The sequence below is a fragment of the Epinephelus fuscoguttatus genome, linkage group LG10 (genome assembly GCF_011397635.1).
Source record: "Epinephelus fuscoguttatus linkage group LG10, E.fuscoguttatus.final_Chr_v1".
Lineage (NCBI taxonomy): Eukaryota > Metazoa > Chordata > Actinopteri > Perciformes > Serranidae > Epinephelus > Epinephelus fuscoguttatus.
This window is the reverse complement of record NC_064761.1, coordinates 23011462-23036250: the sequence shown is the minus strand read 5'-3', so window position 1 is coordinate 23036250 and position 24789 is coordinate 23011462. Positions and strand designations below refer to the sequence as shown.

Here is a 24789-nt window from a genome sequence, read left to right as displayed (position 1 = left end):
AAGAATTCTCATTTCTTGAGGAAACATTTTTATAAAAGCCACACATTTTGTATAAACTATGTTGATTTTTCCATTCAGCATGGAGGTAGCATGGTGTGATTAAAAACTATTAGTTGATGCCAGAGGGGTGAAATCTTTCCTGAGAATCCAAAGTATGATTAAAAGTACTTCACAAAAAAAATTACGTTACAGTGTCCTTAATTTTCATTTAATTTTAAGTGCAGGAAACAAAGTGTGGAGTACCCCCAGACCCTCCACTTTAGTTTCAATTTCCTTTTCTTCTTTTTCCTCACTATTTAAGTGTCAAGGTTGACAGGAACGCAGATGGTTTGCCCAGTTGCCATGGAAATACAGATGTTCAAATTACCATTTTTCTTATGAAGATTCTGTTTATGCAGGCTTTTAAAGTTGAGATGATTGATAGCTTCAGAACAGCTACTTGAAAACCCCTCAGGTTGAGATTGATATAAGGGTGTTTGTATATTGAGCTTTAAAGTTCAGTCTTGACCTTAAAACAGCTCACAAACTCTGAAATAGTTTGTAGTGTTCTTTGTTCTATGACTCAAATCAGCTATAAATAAATAAATGTGACTTTGGGAATAAGTTTTTGTCCTGAGGCCTGTCTCATTTAACAGGATTACTAACGGGGCTGAGAAATTGCACTGCTCTGTAAACCTTCAGATGGCTCAAATTATTACTCATGCAAACTCGTTGGTGATCCAGTTTTGAGAAACTTTAACATTTTGTCTTTAGTTTGATAAGAAGCCTTAATCCACGTCGTGAGAAGACTTGCTGTTGGCTTTTTGGAAAGAGCCAGGCGAGCAGTTTGTGCTAAGCTAACCGGCTGCAGCTTCATGTTCAGCGAACATACACAAGTATGGTATCCATATTCTCATCTGACTCTTAGCAAAATATTCCTTTGAAAGAGAGGCTGCGTTCAGTGTGATAAAGGACAGCAAACATTGATCTGGTTGGAATAAATTTATTTGATCTGTCTGTAAACAAGGTGATAAATCAATTTATGGCATTTCTTGGTTTATGCATATGAAATCAGATGCATTAAAGAGACTGTATCCCAGATGTAAGAAAAAAAAGTGGTGAGGAAAAAGGAAATGAACATAAATCAGCAAACAGGACTTGAAACAGGTTTTTTTTTTATGAGTACACATATCCCACAAGGCCTAAACAGTGGAGCTGAAGCTAAAAAAAGAAAAAAAAAAGTGCCAATGAAATGACTCTTTAGTGGACAGTGGGTAAAATCCATCTTACAACAGCAACAGATCTCTCTATATTTATGGCACAGGATACACAGGTTCTGCAGTTAAGTTTCAACAAGACAACCAGAAGCGTCTTTGTTCCAACCAATCCCATCTCCCATTGAGTGTCATTTCTACTTTTGTAAGTGTTTTTTTTTTTTTTTTCAGTTGGACGTTACAGTTAGCAGTACTGAGCGTGGACAGACCATGTGATACCCCAGAGCTCAGCTGACTATAGAGTAAAAGGCAATTTATTCCACAGTTTTGTAGTTGTCAACACAGCATGGGTTTGTACAAATGCAGTCGTTTCTTTTCTAAACAATAAAAGAAAAAAAAAACAAAACAATGAAGTGAGAATTTTCTTCAAATACTCCCACCCTTACCTCCCCTGTAGCTTCATATTTTTTTTAACCATGATAAGTGTTACTGTCTGGTTAGCGTTTTCCTTCATCAAAAAAGTTAGCGGTCATCCTTCACATGTTTTAGAGCAATTGTATAAACACCCGAGCTTCAACTACACTTGGTCCTATAAAAAGAAAAAAATAAAATTAAACTGGACACGCTCCAGATGGTTATATGCTGGGATATCTACTGTCCAAAAATGGCAGCCTTTCAAAAAAAAAAAAAAAAAAAAAAAGAAAGAAAAGAAAATATATTACAGGAGCTGGCAAACAAAAACAGTATTAAGTGCCTGAGCCATTGTTACTGTGGAATGTCCATGGGGTTTTCGTGTAGTCGGGGGAGTGAGTGGCGGGAGGAGAGGCTACCAGCATCTGGACGACACCAACGCTTGCGAATCCTGAGCCCATCTGAGCACCCCCCAAACACACCTTCCCCCCTTTTAGAAAATGTATTCAGGACAAAGTAGTGGATCTGAAAGGAGAGGGGGTTAGGGGACTGGTTGGTTGAGTGTTTGATGAAGAAGAGAATCTCCTGTGAGGTTTGTAGTGTCGCCTGTTTTGGGCAAACAGGATGGGGAAACAGGGTAAGGGGGAGGAACTAAACATTTTGGCAGGAGGAAATGTGAGAAGGAGGGGGAGGGTGGGCAGTAACGTGTGGGCGTGAGAGGGAAACAGTGGACTGCCATATGCATGCAGTCTGCCCTCCCGGACATGACGGGGGAAATTAAAGAGGAAGACATGACGAGCTTGGTTACCGCTCAAGTGCTCCAAAGGCATCGGCTGCTCAGGGAGGGAGTGTGTATGATCTGGTTCGGGAGGGATTAAGTAATGGGCACTATGACAGAAAGAAAAAGAAATATCTACTTCAAATTGACACTAGAGCGTTCATTGTCCGAGTGTTTGGCCAGATTTTTGTTTTATTTTGCTGGTCTTGGTTAAGTACAGATTTGTCATGACATCCTGTTAGCAACATGCTCGTCTTTGCTATGGATCAACTTATAGTGCTTAAGGGGGTAAGAGTACACAGCGCAAGTGTGTTGAAGGGAGAGGATAACAAAATATGGGATAACAAATGGGGAAGAGAGAAGGCAGAGAAAGGAAAAAAAAAAACAAAGTAACTACCAACTAGGACTGGAAGTAGTGTGAAATGCAACAGGGTGGTAAGGGTGAGCTGCTAGGTGGCTGGGTACAGGCTGCTTTAGTATCCGGACTTCCTCAGGTATTCAGCCATCTGAAATGCTTTCTTGTTGAGCTGCCCTCCATGGACACCTTCCTTCCCCATGACAAAAACCAATGCTGGAGTACACAAGGAAAAAAAAAACAACAAAATAAATGAACAGACATGGTGATAGCAGGACTGGAAAATAAATAATATACTTTTAAATTTTTTTTTATTGCCGCCTTGCTAAATGTGGGGCTACATTGTTGAGGACAGAGTCTGAACCCTGCGCTTTGATAGAAATGATGCTGGGATTTTGTTTAATGGGACTGTTTGAGGGGAAACATAGGCTTGACAGTAATTTGGGGGGTTATTTTTTTGGTCCATTTTTCAGTGTTTTATGATTTTTGTTTTCCTTTTCATTTGTTTTCTTTTTCTCTCCCTCAACTACACCGCATAAGCTACGTCAAAACTAAACTAAAACCCTGAATCCCTCAAGTATTTTGCCATCGAGTATGCCTTCTTATTCAATCCGCCTCCATGGACCCCTTCTTTGCCCATTACCAAGACCAAGACTGAAAGAAAAGAGACAGAGAAGGGACATTTAGAGAAGGTGCGGAGATCACACAAGTGAAAAGAGAGGAGCACAGAGCCAAAAGCAGCAGGCAGACAAGACAGCTACAGAGGAGGACAATGGCACAAAAACCATAGCGGCGCTTTGGTCTGAAGGCTGTGTTGAGCCTAAACATTCATTTTCTTATCAGAGCTGCTGGTGGTGAAACAACAAAGACATCACACATTACAACTTGGAGGACAGAGTGAGTACAGCGGGAGAATAAATGTAGAGGACACATGCAAAGCTGCTGGTCAGTCTATAAACTTGTGATGACCAAGTCATTGCTCCAGTGTTTACTTCTCTTTAACGTCTGGTGACTTATATTGAGAGTGAAAGCAATGTTTGAGTTGTCATGACCTGGTGATTAAAAAGGAACCAGTTTTCCACATGATCATGCTCTGGCCTCATGGTAAGGATCAGCATTGGATTGGTGCCAAACCAAGTCTCAATTTGAAAGTATGCCTAATTGAGTTATGCTATCCACATTTTTATAAAGGTCATGTTTAGGCAGGCATCACTGCATCTCAGTTCTCAGTGCCAGTGCCTGAATTAGGGCTGAACAATTAATGGAAACTGCAACACAGCTAAGTGCAACATCCAAATCTCAGGGGCTACAAAAAGTAAAATGTGTTACAACATACCATTATAAATAAGCTACTGTTGTGCTACACAGATGCCTGGGCCTACAAATCATATTCCAGACTAACAATGTCAATGGCTAACCATCAATCAGTTAACCTCCTGGGATTGTTTTTTTTTTAAACGCATGTTGGCCTACTGGTTAATTTTGCTACTCTTCAGTTCAGTGGTAGCTAGTGAGTACGGTTAGCAGCATCAGCATGGCTACTGGTGCCAACATCAATGTCAAAGAAGATTTACAACTCAAAATTAATCCACACACTAACCAGGGCGACCTGGGGGGAGACCAGAGGTTGGGTACAATGTTTCTGCAGCAACAATGTCACACCACCCACCATGGGTTGGGACACCGTTACCAGTGGTAATCGCTCAAAGTGGCTAGCTGACCAATGGAGACTTCAACGGTGAGCAGTGGGCACTACGTTTCCGCATGTTAACGTGGCTAGCTGCCTGCCTGATGGCAAAGCCAACAACAAAAATAAGGTGAGACATTTACATCACAAAACATTAAAATTGTACAACATGTACATGGATGGCACTTTGAAATGTGGCGCTAAAGCTGACTCAGTCAATGAAGCGCTGGACTAAAACGAAAGCCCCACTTTGAAAATTAACCTGTCACATCCCAGGTAATGGGTGTCCGACTAACCAAAGCATAATTAACCAAAACTGACATCACTATTCCAAACATAAGGGAACAGACCCCAGAAATACTTGCATCATCAATAATCGCCATATTTTTTTAGAATATCGTTCAGCCCTAGCCTGAATATACTTTGCTGCTTTTAAAAGGAAAAGCAATTGTGCATTCAATTTACTTTTGCATGAATGGGTTTAAGAATACACACCCACATGGCTGCCAAATCAGCTTCTTTCCAATTTTAGCTCAACAAGACACCAGGTATTGTTTGGATGCGATACTAACTCAATTGGCTTGGTGTTCATCTCCCTCTCAGTTCTTCCAAGTTTACTGCACTCCACTTGGAGACTAGTCTTTGTTTCACCTGTAATTAATCCACACCATGCCAGCAGCAAAGAAAAGGAAAGTGAAGCTTCTACTGGATACTAACAACCATGTCTAATGCGGCACACATGCAGATACAGCAGCATGCTTGTGGTACCTCTCCTCAATACATGTAAGAGCCCTGAAGTGCCTGAGTAAGTATTTTACCAGAAAGAGAGTGGAAGCATGTGAGCAGGGGAACAGATTCAGACTGTTGAGGGTAGGGAGTGTGTTAACCAGGAAAGGGAAAGACACATGCAGTTCAGAGAGTTCTTAGGAAATCCCAGCCACTAAAGTGGGCTCAGTATGTGGAGAATCGGGCCCCGTTACCTGCAAGTTTTCGTAATGCCTGCGAATAGTGGGAGGATAGGGCATCGGGGCCCATACAGGAAACATGAAAACCGGCACAACTCTTATGCAAGCCTCAAAAAAGGGACTTAACTGGTCTTTGTGTCAAACAAAAATTAGTAACAACAAATTAACCATTGCTGTTGTAAAGAGCTGTTGCCTCCTTCAAAATATTAAGTGTTACCCCCTTGACAGTTAAGTGTATTTTAAGCTATATGCATCTATGGCTTTCATTCTCAAAAGATTTCATACAGCTTATATATCAAGTCATAATTTTCATGTGCAAGGACTGCCCAGAAATTCCGTCAATTTTTTTTTTTTTTTTTACATATTTGCTTTACACATTTTAAATAAATTAGCCTTCAAATAGAGATCTGTGAGTGAGTCATGACCTTGATGGTGAAGTGTCTCAGCTATGCAGAGCTGCACAAATCACATGCCAGCTTCACTGCTGTTGTGGTTCAAAGGCATCCAACTTGTGGCCAACTAATATAATTTTAATCTGACTGAAGTTTAGGGGTGAACAGTACCCCAATATTAAAATTTCATCTATTTCAATTATGCAACCATTTCTGCAAAGGATATAATGCAATTAAAGTTTTATCATAGATCTTGCTGTAGTGCATGGCAGTTCGGTGAAAACCTGGACTAATGGAATTGAGTCAGAGGGGCAATTAATGTGTCAGAAGAAAGGAGACATAAAATACCCTTTGACAACATATATATAAGACACCAGAGAGGGGAAACTGTGAGAGATATGTAATTAATTATTCAGGATTGTTTTTAGTTCATCTCAAAGAGGTCTAGTCTTCCTTACCAATGCTACTGAAACATAATCATCCAAAATATTAAACTGCAACAGATATAATTGACAAAACTATTAGCATGGAAGACTGTCACAGTTTAAAGTCTGGGTAAAGTCAAATCATACATTTGCCTCTAAACATATTAAACATGTTGGGTAACTGTGGAAAAGTGACAGGCTTAAATAGCGTCAAAAATATTGACTTATCAATACATATTTATTCCGAAGGCTTGAAATGGTTTCAATACTCATTTTCTACAGGTAGTGATACACTGGGACCCGCTGTGCTTTCTTGCTCCATTATTTAGGTTTACTACACGCTACTTTTAGTACAATTTTATGCCCTGTGGTATAGAATATTAATTGATTGATATTGAATATTGATATTATTGAGGGTGCATCAAAGTTAGAAAGTCTAGTATCATGACAACACTGCTAAATACTGTATAGTACTGAATTGTGGAGTTAAGTTTTTCCCAACATTTTTGTGTCAAAGTATTTTGGGCGGGTCTAAAATCATGGCTCAATGATGCACTGGAGCCATTCTTAACTCCTTGCCTGTGCTTTAAAAACCCAAGAGCATCAGTCATTTTCCTGTTTAATCGCAAGTTAGAACACCAACTAAACTTGCACAAACCCGGCCCATTATGAGAGCCAATCGGCCCCATCAACCCTCAAACATTTGCGTTAAATCACTTGAACCCGACCAACAAATCAGAGCTTAAAGTTTTTGGTAATGTCAATCGCTAATAACAACCTACTTGCTATTGGATATATTTTATGATGTTTCCAGTAAATATCACAATATAAAATTGTTCTGTTCAAAAAGTACAAAGGAAGCAAGTTCTCTCCTCTCTTTTCAGTGATTACATGTTAACTATGATCACAAGCACAAAGCTGATATCCTACCTGGTTTGTTTGCATGAGTGCACATCTGACAGGTGCAGTGGTTTGTTAACTTGACATAACTAAGGTGCATATTTCACAGATCCATTGTTGACAGAAATGCTTGCTTGGTCTTAGGACACCGTATGGTCTACATATTATCAGGGGGAAATATTTTTACTGGGCATTATGAGTGGAGAGATTTTAATGTAAAACTTCAACAGGTTTTCCTAGTCAAAAACCAGTTAATGAAAGCCTGAACGCAGCAATGCTGAAGATAAAGCAATTTGCTGTGTGTGTTTGAAACAGACAGAGGGAAAAAGGTGGACTATTGCACAATGCTTCTATATGTTATCAACTTAGAACACTGTTTTGTCACTTAATGACCCGCCTACCTAAAATCCACTATATTATCCAACAAGCGTACCTGAAACACCCCACCCATGGGTCAACCCACAGGAGTCGTGGGTTGTAGGTTGACCTGTGCATCACTGCTAGCTAGCTATTAATAATACCTGCAGGCCGTGTGTATTATAGTGCTGAAATTTCTGGTCGATGTGCTCATCCTTCCAAATTCTCATTAGTCGGACAGTTGCTGGTGTTACTTCAATAAGGCAACTTGGACCAGCAACTCACATCAAAAGCCTCTTTTCCCGGCTGAAAACTGCAGCTGTTCAGCACTTGAATTTGACTGCTTTGACAAATACAGTGAATACAGGCCTAGTGTATCGAAACCTGTATTAAAGAAATACCTCATCCACAAAATGACCATTTGTAAATCTATTACTCAAGCTATAACTACAGACATGTGTTTACAAACTCTCACACAACTCGTACCGTATAAGCCCGGTGCTTCCCAAACATGCATTTCCGTTAAAAAACCTCAGTATCAGAGTCTGGCTTTGAAGAGAGCATAAGTAAGGTTCACTTTCAGTTCAGTTTTAAATAGTAAAGTTTTAATGAAAATGCATGTTTGGGAGGTACTTTCTCTCTTGGGAAGCGAAAGAGAGAGACAGAATGGAAATGAAAGTTGATGACTATTGTACGCAAGGTTTCTTAAAGTTATTAATAACTTTCTCAGAACGCTGCTTTTTCACTTTGTCACACAAAGGCCACATTGACTGCTTAGGCTCCTTGGTGAAATACATCAATGTTGCCACCATATAGACTGTCAACACTGGCCTGCAGCATACACGCCCACAGCATTTCAGAGCAGAGAATACTGCTTTTTTTTTTTTTATTCTAGTTTGTTTTTTATTGTTTAAATTTGGCTAGGTAGTTCACACACATTTTTCAGTAGTTTGACAAACTCAGAAAACATTTATTTGTACTTTACCCAGACTTTAAGGGAGTTTCCCTTTTGCCCTGACCCAATGAGCTTTGTGATATGAACTTGCCTCCTAGCTCTAAAACAAACTTCATATTCCTACAGATTACATTTATCTTGGACGCAGTTGTTCCCCCATTATAATCAGATAACATTCACTGGTAATACCCTGTGATTCACAGACATTTTAACACCTGTGTACGTCATATATTGAGGAAAGGTGCATTCAAGATCTATCCCACATGCATGGACAACACAGAGGTTTTATAAGTGTAACTAAACTAAAGGCACTATATCAAAGCAGGCTACGCTGCCACGATCACTACTAAAATGTTTGCGATTAACAACAACACTGAACACGGTGCTCACCTTTGCCGGCTCTGCCTACAGTAACGTTGTATGTTGGCTCTCCTCCTTGACTCTTTGTCCGGATGTCCATTGTCCAGTCGCCGTCAATCGGGAGGCTGTCTCTGATTACGGAGCACTTTTTATTGCCTAAGGTCAGCCCACTTGTGAAGAATCCCTCGCGGTCCTTTCCTATTAACACGTCGATTTCTTCAGGCTTAAGGGGAACAAAAAAAAAAAAAAAAAAAAAACAGTAAGTCCGGTTCATCTCTGTCAATCATAAATGCAAAGTGTTGATTAATACAAACAGACTCTTGAGTCTTCTGTTTTTCCTTTGTGGTGATTTGTAGGTGTTTTTTTCCATTGCTCTCGTTGAACATAATTCTCATTTACTGCACCATAGTGTGGGCGCTGTGAAGCCTTTTGAGACTGATTAAGTGCTATACAAATAAACAGTTTAATTCCTCTGCTTCTCAGCTCCTGGTTTTCTGCTTCCTCTATCAGCAATGCCTTACAGTGCCATTAAAAGGACTGGTCACCCCCTGGGTTTTGCATACTTTAATAAATTGTACATTTTTTCAATACTTGCCCAAAGAAAATTCTAATGCTGTTGAGAACCAATACTCATTTTTGTAGATTTTGAACATTGATGGTCAGAAGAAGGGGTAAGTCTCATTTTAGTTAACTATTAAAAACTCAGTGTGAAAACATGGACAATCAAGTGCACTTACAGGTAAACAGAGCTAGCTCCCTCAGTTAATCTCACCATAGACACTACAGCACCACACTCCTACACAGCATAAAACTACTCACCTGCAGCCCTCCAGTGTAGCTTTAAAAGACATTAAGAGCCAATGCACCATCATAGGTTTTATACACCATGCAGTTTTTAAAAGACATGCACTGCAGGTTTGGAAATAACTTTTTTGTTCACCTGTCACTGTGACTGGTGGATTTCTCAATCTACCAGCTAGCTAGCTTTTTGGCTAGTGAGTGAACACACTCACAGCCACTTGCATATTTTACCAGCATTTGGCTGGTCGCTGGTGCCAATTTACAACCTTGACTGCAGTGTATATGTTGAATTCAAATTCAGAAAATGAGCACTGTGAGGATGGATTATGGGGTTCGATCATGAATGGCTTTGGGGTGCAAGTCTACAAATTGAGGACATATTTGCTTCTCTCTGATAAAAAATGCAAAATACTTTGTCTTGAGGTTGTAGGTATCTGAGGATTTCACTGAAATCACATCCTTGCAGAACAAATGTGGAGCAAAGTGATGCTTCAGAAAGCCTCTAGTAAACAGGAATATTACTTGCGGGCCTTCTTTCAATGTTTCACGCCTTGTACTTGTTGCATGCAATTCTGGTAATCTGGGATTTAAAGCATGTCCTCTGCTGCACATGTTTCTGACGCTCTACATTAGTGCAGCAGCTAAATAACTTTCATTAAGGCTTCTTTTACACTAGAACATCACAGGGTTCTGTGTAAAAGAAATAGGCACTAATTGCAAATGCAGATTTAAGTGATTAAATTCTTGAGAAAAATGTACAAACCCTAAATCTTTTAAGACCTTTAAGTCTCATTTATAGGATTACATTTCATATATTATCCAAAAAAAGTGAAGTACTTCTATTTAGACAGAATATGTGAGTGTAAAATGCAGCATGGGACCACTTCTGCAACTGGCCAAGATGGCTAAGCACAAGTGTGATTAATTTCAATCAAGAAACAGGGCTGCACTGTTCATGATTAAGGGCTCAGGTCATCATTGAGTAATGTTAATTGCTGATGATTTTCTCAAGTCCTTGGTTTGATAAATTGCCTTTGGTTTACCAAAACAATCCAAACTTCTCAGATGCAATTATGCTGATATCAGAGCTATCAATAACCTTACCCAAATTGGTACATAAAGTTAAACTGATACAAGCAAAAAATTAAGGAACAAGTCACAATAATTTAAAAATAGTCAACAAGACTGAGCATGACTAAGAGTTTTTGCAAATGTTGAGAAATGTAAAAGCTTTTTTTTTTTTTTAAATAAACCGTGCCAAGTTGGTCAAGAGAGGAGCTAGCACTTAGGTATTGAGAAGGATATCCAACCCCCACAGATGAGAAAAAGTGCATGGTCTGTTGAAAGACACAGCTGACTCCGTTATACTCTAGCCGGCAGGTCCTGAAATCTCAGAGGCCCACTGCAGCTGACAAAAACATATTGCTGAGAAGAAAAAAAGGTCTGACTACTATTAATATTCCATGTTTTTATGACCGCTACCGCTTACATGTGCAAATATGTATTTCACCGCACTTTCGTTATGAACACGTTTATTAAACCGGGTTAAATCTATGAACCAAACTGCAGAACAAAAGGCGTCGCCCCTTAACTCCAGAACTGCACAGTCATGGCACACACGAAACCCTTCAGGAGAATAACGGGAAACTCGAAGGATTTCTACAGGCTCGGATAGCGTTAGCATGGTGGCTAACTACATGTTTAGGGCCCGGTCAGCTAATCACATTCACCGCCTTTCACCATTGTCCGGTGCTCTATTCCCGCAAACTTGCACCGCTATGTCACACATTCTGGTTTAGCCTACAGCGTTCCTGCAGCCGCTTCTGGTTAGCACATGTAATCAGCACGTCTGGGGAAAAACAGGCTGGCTAACCCTGGTAGCAAGCTAATAGCTGTGGCTTCACGTGTGCTTTTTAACACGGGCAAGGAAACACGATAATGTCACATTTATTAAATTTGAGTCTTTAGAGGATACCGTTACCCTGCCCCGGTGGCCCGGGCGGACACTCCCCAGTAACAGCGGCACATGCGTTCATAGTTCACTTCTCTGTAGCATGGGTTATCATTTTACAGCTAACATGCTCGTCAAAATGACCAACGGTCGTCTGACTCGCATTACGCCTCATTATGAATTCACCTGCACAAATATTTAAATCACTGACCAATAATTTATTTAACAGACAAAATGGAGGCTCGAGGAAGCACCGGAGACGATTGTTTAGCCAAATTAGATTCACATAAATGCTTTAACATATTCAGGCCTACGTAAGATCATTTACAAGTGTGAGAAATCTACCGTATAAAAATGTGGACCGCTGCCGCAAATGTTAACCGAAACGTCTCGATTAGCTTCCATGGGCAAAATGAATAAGAAACTGGGAGTGTATCCGCCATCTTGGAAAATAAGGGGCGGTAGCGGCAGTGTGATTCACAAAAGCCGAATACGGGAAAACGGGAGACACTAACGGCACGCCAGCGCGTCAAGAGCGCGTGTGAGCACCGCTAACTTTGCGCTATTAGCGTTAGCCATTAATGATTTCCAATGGGGATGACCGGCCTGATTTGAGCTAACCACCAGCGGTATTTTGCTAATCAATGTTAATGTTACACTGCTAGGCAATACTGCTGGTAGACGGTGTTGTATTCTGAAGTTTTACATCACCGTGCAGCTCAAAGGACAAAAACCACGCGATTTTATTTAGCACTGATATAAAATAAAATCTTAAAATTGGTTATGCTTTGTCCGACTTGCTCATCTTATCTGACCGGTATCACAAGCAAACACGGCTAGTCAGAGCTAGCTAGCTTGCTAGCGTTGCTAAGTTAGCCCTTTTAGCTTGAGTTCGCGGTACCGTTAGTCGCTGGCTTGGGCGATCTCCGGCTGGTCCGCTAGCTGGTTTTGAAAAAAAAATAATGTGAACGTTGCGAATACTAAGTTTGTCAAATGTACCACTAAAAGGAGAAAAACGACAAAGACTGGCTGCGGGTTGAAAAGCAACGGTGCATACGTGCCAATGCATCTTGATTGTGACCACCGGATACCATGTGTACCACACACTGCTCGCCTTATCCTCATTCAACAAGGCCTGGCTATGCAGACAAACACACCGGCACACAAAATGTACATTTTCCTCCCGTGTAACCCTAGATACTGACACACAGAGTATACTAACCGTTATGTTGGCAAAGGTACCGCCGACAAATGATGCCCAGACGTATTTGGCGTCCGTGTACCCAACAATGGCCGCGTCCTGGCAGCTGCCATCAGCCATCAGGTTGTCCACGTAGCTTTGCCAGGACATGTTTGTGAAATTAGTTCTAAGATGAAAAAAAGACGAAGGGTCAAGTTAGGTCACAAACGTCTCTTCAGCGACGAAGAAGCAGTGAGGAAGCTGTATTTATCGGTGGTTTAGCGGGCCTCCAGCAAGCAGAACCCCCCCGGCTCCGTCACGTCCCGGCTTTCTTCTGGTCTAGGCAACGAAGAGAAGCCGCTGCAATCGGGCAGGCGCTTGGGTGTAGTCCTCACTAAATCACTCCGCCCAGGTCGTTGTTCGCCCTGCTGCCTCATTGCATAATATACTGCGCGGCGGATGGATATATCGTGACAAAAAGCAAGACAGACTATTTTTTTCTCCACTACAACAGAGATTTGTTTTCAGCTTTTGGATTTATTAAAAGGTTAAACCAGTAAAAATGAACATTTACACAGATTTAAATCTGCAAAGCAGGGTTTAGTCCTGGGTTCTGGTAGATTTAGACCTCTGAGATTTAATTTCCAAAGCAAACTAGTGCAACAAATGTCATTGCAAAATGTGTATCAGTTTATTTTAACATTAGTTTTTACCTAATGATGATCGCTGAGGTCACATTATCTACCACCTCTGGTTATTTACAATATCTTCATGTCACAAGGACGTTTATCTAGTTCTTGATTAAATATTAATGTGAAAGCTTCTCTTTTTTCAGCCAGACAGATGAACACATGGGCACAACTAACAGGTTTACCCAAATCCATATAGTTTATGCTTTATTTATTATTTTTTTCTATCATCATTAAGTCATTTGAGTCACTCATCACACACTGAAAGAAAGGAAAACACCCTTAAAGGGCCACTAGGTCATCATGTTAAAACATTGAATACCAATCACACACTCTTTCAATGCTAATGAGCAACTTTGGACCTCCAATACACGTCGTGCATACCTCTGGATGACTGGTGATGTCCTGCTGTAACTAAGCTAACACTTTGGACAGCATGAAAACTATACTTGTATGTTATATTCCTCAAAGAACAGTCATAATGTGGGAGACTCTCCAGGGCTGCCACCCTCAGCGCTGTGTTTGAGAGCAAAGCTGTATTTCCATATATGTGTGTACGTTTACATTCTAGGCATAGTTTACACTGCAGAATGTCTTCCAGTGATTTAGCGGCAGGGATGGTATGTGGTTTAATCACAGTTTTTTTTCTTCTTCTGTGAGTTCTCCGCCATTTTAGTTTGGGAATACATCCTCACAATGCAAAATCCTACTACTATTCCAAGTGTCACTAAACTGGTGAATAATTTGGCTGATTCAAATTTCAGAATTCAGTACTTTATTGTGATTTTAATAGACATTGGTTTGGTTATTTCACATAAAACAAGAGGAAATCCAGGACATCACATACGGTAGATACAAAGAGGCTTGAAACGTGGCAAAAACATAAAACAATAAAACCTTTATGCATTAAAGAAAAATACAAATAAATGCAAACAAGCAAAAGAAGTACCACAAACTATGACTAACTATCTGCTATTGTATTCATGCAACCACAGTGTTTCTGACTGTCAAAACTTACCTAATGCCTAGGCTCTGACACATCATCATCATCATCACAACCATCAGTGATGAGAGCAGGTTGAACTTGTACAAGTGCAGCAGCTTGTTTATGAACTTTTGTCAGGCTTATGTCTCACATCCTTTTCTATATCATTATGCAACATATTACATTATTCTCTGTCAATATTTACATTGACTTTTGCATTATACTCTATTATATGAATAAATACAAACACAAAGTGCCATAACTTAATCACTCTATTAGTATAGTGTACTCTGTTTGCGGACACTTGTTGAATCTGCTGCAATAAATTACACAGCTGTCACTTTACTATGTCATTTTGTCACCAAATGCTCTTGTATAGTTTCTATTTTTATTCTCCTTCTATTTTAGTGTATGTATCTCTTATTAATTTCTGCGACTTTCTATACTTATCTTAATGTTTTTCTGTCCCTCTACTGCTGCAATTACCAAATTTCCCCGCTGCAGATCAATAAAGGTGTACCTAATCCTATCTTAGGCTGCCATGTACTGTATGTATCTGTTTGTTTTTGCTCCATGGAAACCATTAATAAGGTGATCACATGACTTTTTATGATCTTTCTCCATTTTCCCCTCATCGGCGCAGACTAAGTGTAAAATTAGCAGAACACACACTGTAAGCTGCAGTTTCTCAACCGAAAAGATTAATTGATTTAATAGTTTATCCATACTGTATATCTGAAAAGCTTTTTTTTATTTAGGGAATTGATACCCATAAGGTTCATCCAGGGAAGTTGCTCCCTACTTCAGAGTGTTTTCAACACCACACACCCTGTTTCACGCTTACATAGCAGCACAAGTTCGCACCTGGGAGCTACTTCTTTTGAGCAGGTGCACAAGAGCATATAGGCACCTTGTCCGAATCAACCACAGTTTCGGTGTAAGTAGAGAGCATTAATCACCGCTCAGGAAAAACCTGACTCTGAATGGAATGACGTACATGAATGACAAAGGTAAGTTAAAAAAAAAATAGACAACAATCTTAAGTGACATCGCTTAATTTCACTGAGCTGAGGTCATACAGTACCGCACACTGCACAGATACTGCAAGGTTTACAATCTGCATCATGTGACAATTTTATCTTTATCTAGAAACTTCCAGTGAATTCCTTCTCTCCTCTCTCCCTCCCTGTGGAAGAATGAGTGCAGAAAAAGTTATTAATTGACCAGACAGAAGGAAGTGAGCAGGACTTGTCAATCAGCCAGCCACACCCATGTCCTAGTCTCCTATTGGATGCTGTCAGTTTCCATGGCCACCTCTGTTTTGCACTTCTGCTCTGTCAAAATAGTACCACTCACAGCCAAACCACTCAGGCTGTGCATGAGTCATGAGGACACAGAAAGAAGCTAACTTGTTTGCTTTAGAAAAAGGCTTGGTTTTGGACAAGGCCATTGACATGGAGTCTTGTCACAGTGTAACAGCTGGATAATGACACAGAGATAAACACAGCAAGTAGCACTTCTCCGGTTTTCCTGGAGGCTATCTCAGATTTGTTTGGGTTTTTTTTTCCTTTTTGCATGCTGTTTATATTTTCATGCATGGCAGAAGTTTGAGCGTATGACTTTAATGTACTGTGAAGTCATAAAAACAAACTGGATTGTTTTCAGTGTTGAAGAGAACAGGTCAGTGTCATGCACACTTGGTCTCTGACACCCGGCACTGTGGTGTCCTGTGGGCTCACCAAGCAGATGCATATACCATGTGTCTGAAACTGATTTACAACTTAACACACTGCTATTTTCTCCGTCTTTCTTGCCCCTACATAGAACACCTTAAAGGTCTAGTGTAGGGGGTGTCGGTGGCTTAGTGGTGGAGCAGGCGCCCCATGTGCAGGGCTGTTGCCGCAGTGGCCCGGGTTCGAGTCCAGCCTGTGGCCCTTTGCTGCATGCCATTCCCCCTTCTCTCTCTCCCCCTTTCACACTTACCTGTCCTGTCCATTAAAGGCAAAATTCCCCCAAAAAAATCTTAAAAAAAAAGGTCTAGTGTAGGATTTAGTGGCATCTAGCTGTGAGGTTGCAGAGCTGAAACTTCAACTGTGGCTGACGCGAAAACATGAATGGCCTTTTTTAGGGCCAGTGTTTAATATGTCTGTTCTGAGCTTCTATAGAACAACACAGTGGAAGAGGACCTGCTCCATATGTAGATATGAACAGCTCATTTTTAGGTAACGGAAACACAGCTATTTATATTTCCAGGTGATTGTAAACTAACGAAAACATAGTTATGACCTTTCAATACAAATGTCTGCCAAAAGATGCCCCTAAATCCTGCACACAGGCTCTTTAAAACTACAAGGAATTTAAAGTAAAGGCTTTGGAGAAACACCAATACTTAGCACTGATGCTGCTGACAGCCAGCACTGTGTGCATTTATGGCCTGCCACCCCATAAAATAAGGAAGTGCACCCTGTAACCAGCTGCATATGCAGAGTGGTGAACAGTACAGCAAACAGTCTCCCCTTTTATTTTTAGGTTGTTTCGTTTGAGAAATAACTGGAGAAGGACACAAGGCTGAAAAGTGTTTTTACAATTTCGGGACAAGGTTGAAAAATGTGTGTGTCTGACCCCTACATGTTTAAAACTGGTAAGCTTAATCATAAATCATAAGTTAAAAAACAGAAGGATTTTATTTGTTTTTATATGCTCACTGTTTTTAAAGGATAAGACAATGAGTGGTGCAGCAATGAGTCATAAAACCCAGAAATGAGTTAGCGTTTTAGCAGTCTTGGTTCCCTTGTCAAGTCAGTGGGTTTTTGGTTAGATGCCTGAAATAAAGTTTGTGGTTAATGCAAGCTTAAGAGACTTTCACATTTTGTTATACAACATAAAATACATCTAGAGATATCTCACACATGAATCTTGAGGCTTTTAGGCGTCTTTAAAAAGGTGGTTGCTAACAAGTTGCAAACTGCAACTACAGAGCTGCATTACACACTGAACGCAAGCGACGCAGGCGACACTTCAAATGCAATACATCGCTCGCGCAGTAGGGGGTAGTAGAGTCACCGGTACATTCCGGCTAGCTAGTACTGCTGTAGCTAGCTAGTACTGCTATTTTATTAGAGTGCAGGGCACTAGAACTGTCATATAAATGGGGGTGTGCCCGTATGAGTTCGCAAAGTTTTTCCTCCTCATACCTGCTTCTTCTGTAAATAACAAAAAGTGGTTACTTTCAAGTACGTCGCTTGCATTATCATCCCCCCTATCCCATGGTGTAGTTTGTTTATGGCCTAATGTAAACTTTTTACTTCTGGCAATTGCATTCACGCTTTAAGAGGATGAAGAAGATGATCTTCAGTCAGATGATTCTCAGATGAAGATGATTCTCAGTCATCCTGGTAATCTTAAGTGCTATATTGCAGGCAACTGGATTTTAAAGTTTCTTCTTCATCTTCTTTCTTCTTCACCTCTCATCCAAGAGGCTTCCTCAGTTCTAATGGACTGGTGTGGAGTCGCAGGCTTTAATCCGCGTGTGGGTGTGAGCCCTTACAGAGTCCCTGGGGTCACATGTGAGCTCTGAGTTTCAGAGTTAAGGTCACAAAATGTGTATCATGAATTTTGTTGGCCAACGAGCTAACTTTCTTCAGTGATCCAAATCCAATTAAAAAAATCCCATAGGCTTTTTGATGAGGGAACCAGGGCGATGCTTACCTCTGCGTCGAACCTACAGAAATAAGTCATCCCTGGAGCACCATTCTGTATTTTTGTTAGTGTCAACAGATCTCACAAAAAGACAGTCAAAATACTTCCTGGCTACTCTTAGTTTCTCTCCTCAAAAAAGGCTAAATGATTTCCTTAAACAGCCGGGCTACTATAGCTTTCAACTAACATTACTCAAACATGAGGAGACGGTGCATTTGTTGGAGACTATTTTCAGTAGAGGATTAATACTAAGTTGCTGCTCCACTGAGTGTTTCCAGCAGCAGGACAGTCTATGTGGGCTTGACTAAAAATAAACTACAGCATTATGTTTATTGTAATGAGGGAACATGTCACCCTGTGCAACAGCGTGGCTCATTAATGGGTTTTAAATAGCTTTTGGACAAGAAGTACAAGAGCAGTGCAAGCTTTTATTCTTACAACCAGTTGATCAACAGAAAAGAGGTCAAAGGTCAGAGCCACAGCTGCCTGACAGGGTTTGAAGTCATCAGCCCGCAGTCCTCACTTTAACTATGACTCTGCAAGAGGCTCTGCTTTGCCTCGTATAGTCTGAACACAATTCAGGCCATTTTTTCACCTCAATTGGACAAAATAATTTATTCATGACCCCAGTTCACTCTTTGTCCTGCGTAGCAGTAGAAGACGAAGTAGACCTATTTTTAACTCACATAGTTGAACACTCTCAAAGGTCGATATGCTTTGGTGTATTTTTAATAAGGCGTATCGCTAAATAAATAATTCTCACTCCATGACACATGATTGCCTGATCTTGGGATTTGAGCTCAAATCACACTGTTATGACATGTATTTTTCATTTTCATCAATTTTTAACTCATTTGAGAACTCGCTATGACAAAACAAGGTGAGTGACGTTGCTTTAAATTGGAAATATAGAGGACTTCCACATACTTATCCTTACAGGGTGTGAGTGTAGGTTTCCTAAAACAAGTGTCAACACAATGACCATAATCCAAAAGTAGCCAAGCTTTCCGTTGTCATTCCTTTCCTGACTGGCTCAGCAGTGCAGGGCATTAAATATTGAGTAGCAGCAGGTAGGGAAGATGGAGCGTTGGCGCTGCTCTGTTCCTAGAAAATGTCTCCTCTCCTCTCTCCTCTCCTCTGCTTACTAGGTCCCAGGCCTGTCACACACAAAGGAAATCAATAGCCAAGGATCAGGGGGGTGGAGACAAAGGATGTACACGTCCTCGCCATTTCAGAGATACACTGGAAAGCACAAGCGTTGACGGATGAGTTGTCAGAGGCAGTTTCATGTGATGAGTGTTCCTTCAAGAATGTGCACGAAGGGCATTTACCCAACAAGGTCAGGGCAAAGCTCGCCACCATTATCATTTGATAACATATCTCCTGTTCATAGCAACTTGGGATGAAAATGTAACAATCAGCTTGCCTGGCTCCGGTAACCTTTGCCCCCTGAGATGAGTCAACAGGGGAGATCAAACGTGGTCCATCTGCACCGCCAGCAGAGTCAGTCTGCATGTGTTAGACACACAATGAGGCAGTCTTTTCAGAGGCCTGCACCCTCCATCTGTGGAATGGATCAACACCCCCATTGATCACGACTGCAACGCGTGGATGTCACACACACGCAAATTAACTCTGAAAAGCGCACGCATATATTTTCTCATATGAATAGACACTTAAAACATGGGTATGCAAATGCACATGACACTCAGTCACCACACACACACACACACACACACACACGAGGTGAGCTTACATAAACTTGGAGCATGCTGAGGGTAGTAGGTTGGTATGGATTTGAATAGCAATGATGCGCTCATAAGGCCTCACCCACCAGAAGGACAAAAAGTTGAACTTACAGTAAGAAACAGACACCATTAATCGCCTCTTTTGTTGCCTTTTTGACCGACACCTTTAATAAATCTAAGAAATAAACCCATCAAATGATGTGTATGTGCCTAGAAATGTGTAGTAAAAGCTTTTCCAGCTGCCGTGGTATGAAACCCTGCCTGCCTTGTTGTTTCCTGTTCCTCTTTTTGGTCTACAAACCTCCCTTTTCTCTCGCTCTCTCCATAAAAATGCTTGAGGAATGCGACTCATCCAACACCCACATTTTGTTTTTCTTATAAAGAAGGTCACTTACAGTAAAAAGAGACAAAAGAGCTCCTCTGATTTTATCTGTCTTTATGCCCTTTTATTCCCGAAGGCAGAAGAAGAAGAAGAAGAAGACGACGTATCATTATTTTATTTATACATTTAATGGGAATATACGTTTTTAGCCTGCGAGGAAGGACGGAGTTGTTGTTCTGCAGTGCAACAAGCTACTGTACATGCAGTCCTGCTTACACTGGTAGCGTGGTATGATAATGTACAGACGGGACATAAAGCCCCACTGTTCTGCACAGATGAATAGTCATGATTCATAGAGGAGGATGAAGTGAGTCTGACTCTGGATGGACATTTTCATGGTCTGATCAGTTTCACTGCTTCACTGGAAGTTTCTCTCAACTCTGTGATGTTTTTCTGATTATAACTTTAATATTTATTCATTTTCTAAATTGAGGTGGCTGTGTTTCTTATTTACTGACATACATTAAGACATTGCCAGTCTTACGTCTAAGCCAGAAAGATTGAAGTTACAAATGAGAGGGATTGTGGTTGAAAATTGTGAAACGAGGCTCCCTTTAAATCCTGCTAATGACACTGAATGGAAGGTTTTCAACGTCTATGAACCAAAGCATAGCTAAAGTAACATTATCCCTTCATTTAGCACAGCTTTCCCTGAGTTACACAGACTCACGGCAGTAGTATCACTGTGACTCTTAATGCAAACATACTGTACAACACTGGAATGTTCAGTGGCATCTGCCAGGTCCAAATTCTTCTGGTTTTGTGTCCAACTTTTGTGGTAAAATGCTCACTGCTTTGTGATGCTGCCCTGTTTGACTTCCATGCTAACTGCAGTGCCTCCTCTAACATTTATTCAAAACAGTTTGTAAATGTAAACCATATGTAAAGTCCCGCCCATTAACCTCGCTTATAGAGTTAGGCCTGGTGACATCACATGTGGCATCAACCCTCAACTCACAGATAGTCATCAGTATCATGAAGACAAGTCAAATGAAATAATCAATAAAGCCACCATGCTCAATTTGATTAATGATCAAATGGCCGATGGCTGACAGCAGCACGTGGATTTATGGGGAGCGTCAATAATGCCAGTCACACCAGCTCCTCTCATGAGCAATAGATAGTTTGATGAGCCAAGACTTCAGGAGACAAGTGTTCTTCTAAAGACAAAAATATACAAATCTATATGTATATATAATTAATATTCAATGTATAATATATTCAGTATAATAAATATTAATGTAGAGCACTGTAAATGTGAAAAAGCATCCCACATTTATTACACAGCATCCCAAATTTGTTTTTCAAGTCAAATTTTTATTTTTTATTAGTGCAATATAAAGACAGTTATGACTTTACAGGCACAGAACTATACACTATGTGTGTGTGTGTCTGTGTGTGTATACAGAAGATACAGAACATGACACAGTATACAGTATATAAAACATAGCAATTATTAACTAATATTATTACTGAGTGTTGTCGGGGATTTCTGTTTACATGGAAGAAAGAAAGGGAAAAAAGGGTGGAAAGAAATACATAAAATAGAATAAAATAAAATAAAATAAAATAAATAAAAATAAAATAAGATAAAATAAAACAAAATAAAATAAAATTGAATAAAATAAAATAAAACAAAGATAAAGATAAAGTTAAATTAAATTAAATTAAATAATATACTGGAAAAAAATACACAATAAATTCAATAAATAATGAATAAATACATTTAGATAAATAAATAGTTAGCTGTATGGGGGGTTGCCTTGCAGGGCTGTCTATTCTATAGTTGAAGTAAGTGAAGGTAGGGGCATTAATGATCTGAATTTCTGTCTCAGGAGACACAGAAGCTCCTGTCAGTGCACATTTTGTAGTGGACAATCATGTCTGCTGGCCACATGTAGCACAAATGTGTGTTTCTATTTTAAAAAATGTTGCATCTGGTCACATTTCCATGCTGTGCTCGATACTGCCTCTGCTGTAAATACTGTGTGTCGTGTGGCTGATTACATGCTGCATAAAGTGACAGCTGCTCTTAATTAACCTGCTGACATCAACAAATTGATTTGGATTACCTGTAGAATGAGCTTTAAAGTCTTTAAAGATGTTTGACCAAGTTCATCGTGAGGATACTTCACGTGATCTGACTGTATCAAGTTGGAATGTGTACAAAGCAGTTCACCAATGTGAGGAAAATACACACAGGGTCAAGTTAAACACTGTTAAATCCTGGTGCCTTTTAAGTAGCCTAAGTCAAGCGTGGAATTACGCGCACATTAGGGATGCATTGCACCTATCTGCTACTGTAATATGACTGAAGTGTTTAATCAATACAATAATAGACTTCATTCTACACACTGGGATGACAGTATTGATCAGAACCAGCCTTTCATTTAGCCCAGCACGGAGTACAGAATCTGCCCTAAAGGTATTAAAGGTTTTATTTTGAAGGGAACTTTGGTGGAAAGCATTTAGAGAGACAGGAAAAGGAAGAAAAGAAGAAGAAAACATTGGCGCTCAAGCTTAACAAAACATATATGTCTCAAACTGAGTAAGCTTGTGGATAGATTACTGTGACTGTTGATAGCCTCTCGCTGTCTTTGTGTCTACTGGACAGTAAAAAGAGGTCTTGAGGAAATGTGGCAGTTGTGTCACTTTTTTTTTACAAGGTGAACCTCATGACCAACAAAGGCTCTTTTGGAATGATCAGACTGCCCTTCTGTCATGCAACCATCTCATTCAAACAATGTTCATAGAAGACTAGATTCAGCAGGTCTGAAACCTGCAAGAATTGATTCTTTGGCCACTTGGGGGCAGCAAACATCATGCTTTATCACCAACACTCAGATTATTAAATTCATAATGGTACACAGGCTGTCGATATGAAACAGCTGTAAGAGTAACAAGAGGAACAAATGGAGAAAGGACCAAACATGTTTTTACAGCTTTTAATTTGATTAATTTGAGTGACTTTTTATAGTTTGATACTACTTTCCTCTTACTATGTTCACTACTGATTCACATAATGTTCATTCATCAGTGTAATAGAATGCTGAATACTACAAATCAGCTAAATGGCTGTATGGATACAGTTATGTGTGACAGTTCATATAAGCAATGACACATAGTAAGAGACCCCCAACAGAGTACATTAGAGGGTTCTGAAGCCCTGAATCTCTCACCAGGCCTGTCCTGCCTCTTGCACGTACAGCATTGGAGTGGGGCACCTACACAGACTCACAAAGACCATCCATGCTCTATTCTGAGCCACATTAGGTGCACCACAGGCTTTGAGTTCAAAGGTGCTTACCTGTGGCTGAGATGATGCCACAACCTTGGCTCTTTTTTTTTTTTTAAAGATATTTTTTGGGGCATTTTTTGCCTTTAATGGACAGGACCATTAAGTGTGAAAAGGGGAGAGAGAGAGAGGGGATGACATGCAGCAAAGGCCACAGGCTGGACTCAAACCGGGCGACTGCGGCAACAGCCTTGTACATAGGGTGTGTGCTCTACCACTAAGCCACCAATGCCCCACAGCCTTGGCTCTTATGCGGTGGCCATGCCCCCCTTGATATAGTAGCTGGCACAACCCTGGTGAAAATGATTGGAGGCTGACATAACTGTCTTTAAGAGGCTGTGGCGAACTCAGATTTAAGGTAGCACAAAGGTAGTGGCATCTTGAAGAATTAGACAACGTAAGGCATCCATTGGTACCACCCATGAAGGCATAGCTTGTCAGGAAGGGGGAAAAATAGCTTTCAAAATTTAGGCTAAATTTTGGTGAGGGAACAACTGGCATGGCCATTTTCAAAGGGGTCCCTTGAACTCTCACCTCAAGACTTCTGAATGAGAATGGGTTCTATGGGTGCCCATGAGTCTCCTCCAAACACGAGAAAGCTTGTTCCCACTGAATGTTTTGTTCCGTACAATCTATGCACTCAAATTAAAGTTGTATATTTGTCTTGTTAACATACAGATACATAACACATTAGAACCAGTGTTGTTGTGGAACTCAGAATATTAACTGTAAGTCGAGGCGCATCAGATAATTAGTAATATTAACTGTTAAATAAGAAACCACAGTATGTCAGTACACAATTCCTTCACTATCACACTGACATAGTTTTAAACTAGCCTATACACTTCAACAGCATAATGGAATTCCTGAAATTCACTTGTGGCTTTTGGCTTTGGTGTGTCACCCCCAAAGACTTTCAGTGGCCCCATCTAGCCACCCTTATGAAAATTTCCCGGGGCACCGCTGCTATCTTGGCACGCCGGGCATCAGAGCTCTCCACTTCTTCTCCAGAAAAGGATGACGGAAACAGGTCGTATTTATAACCTTGGTTCTGTGGCCACAATGATGTCTTGTTGATTTTTGGCCATGCTGCTGGCAAGGCCCAAAGAACAGCGTCATTTACCGAATTCTGTATCACTCAGGTTATTAAAGCACTTCATCGTCTTTAGACTTTTTGTGGACAGGAATCATTTTCTCATGCCCTTGAAAGTGCTGAAAAGGGAGCATGTTTTAGCACCAGAATTAAGAACTTAAACAAAAAGCTACCGTTTTTTTATTCTT

General features: G+C 40.4%; 1 protein-coding gene across 2 annotated transcripts; it reads right to left on the bottom strand.

Moving 5' to 3' along the window:
- Positions 1-966: 966 nt before the first annotated feature.
- Positions 967-13112, bottom strand: LOC125895462 (profilin-2-like). 2 transcript variants are annotated; one of them, XM_049587314.1, is made up of 3 exons: positions 12753-13097; positions 8809-9001; positions 967-2953 (listed from the first exon to the last, which is right to left on the bottom strand). In XM_049587314.1, the coding sequence occupies exons 1-3, from the start codon at positions 12879-12881 to the stop codon at positions 2856-2858; spliced, it is 420 nt and encodes a 139-aa protein (XP_049443271.1). In that variant the 5' UTR covers positions 12882-13097; the 3' UTR covers positions 967-2855. The 2 variants fall into 2 exon arrangements, with proteins under 2 accessions (XP_049443271.1, XP_049443272.1); XM_049587315.1 differs by lacking the exon at positions 967-2953 and adding an exon at positions 2975-3391 and having other exon boundaries at positions 12753-13112.
- Between the last annotated feature and the right edge of the window lie 11677 nt (positions 13113-24789).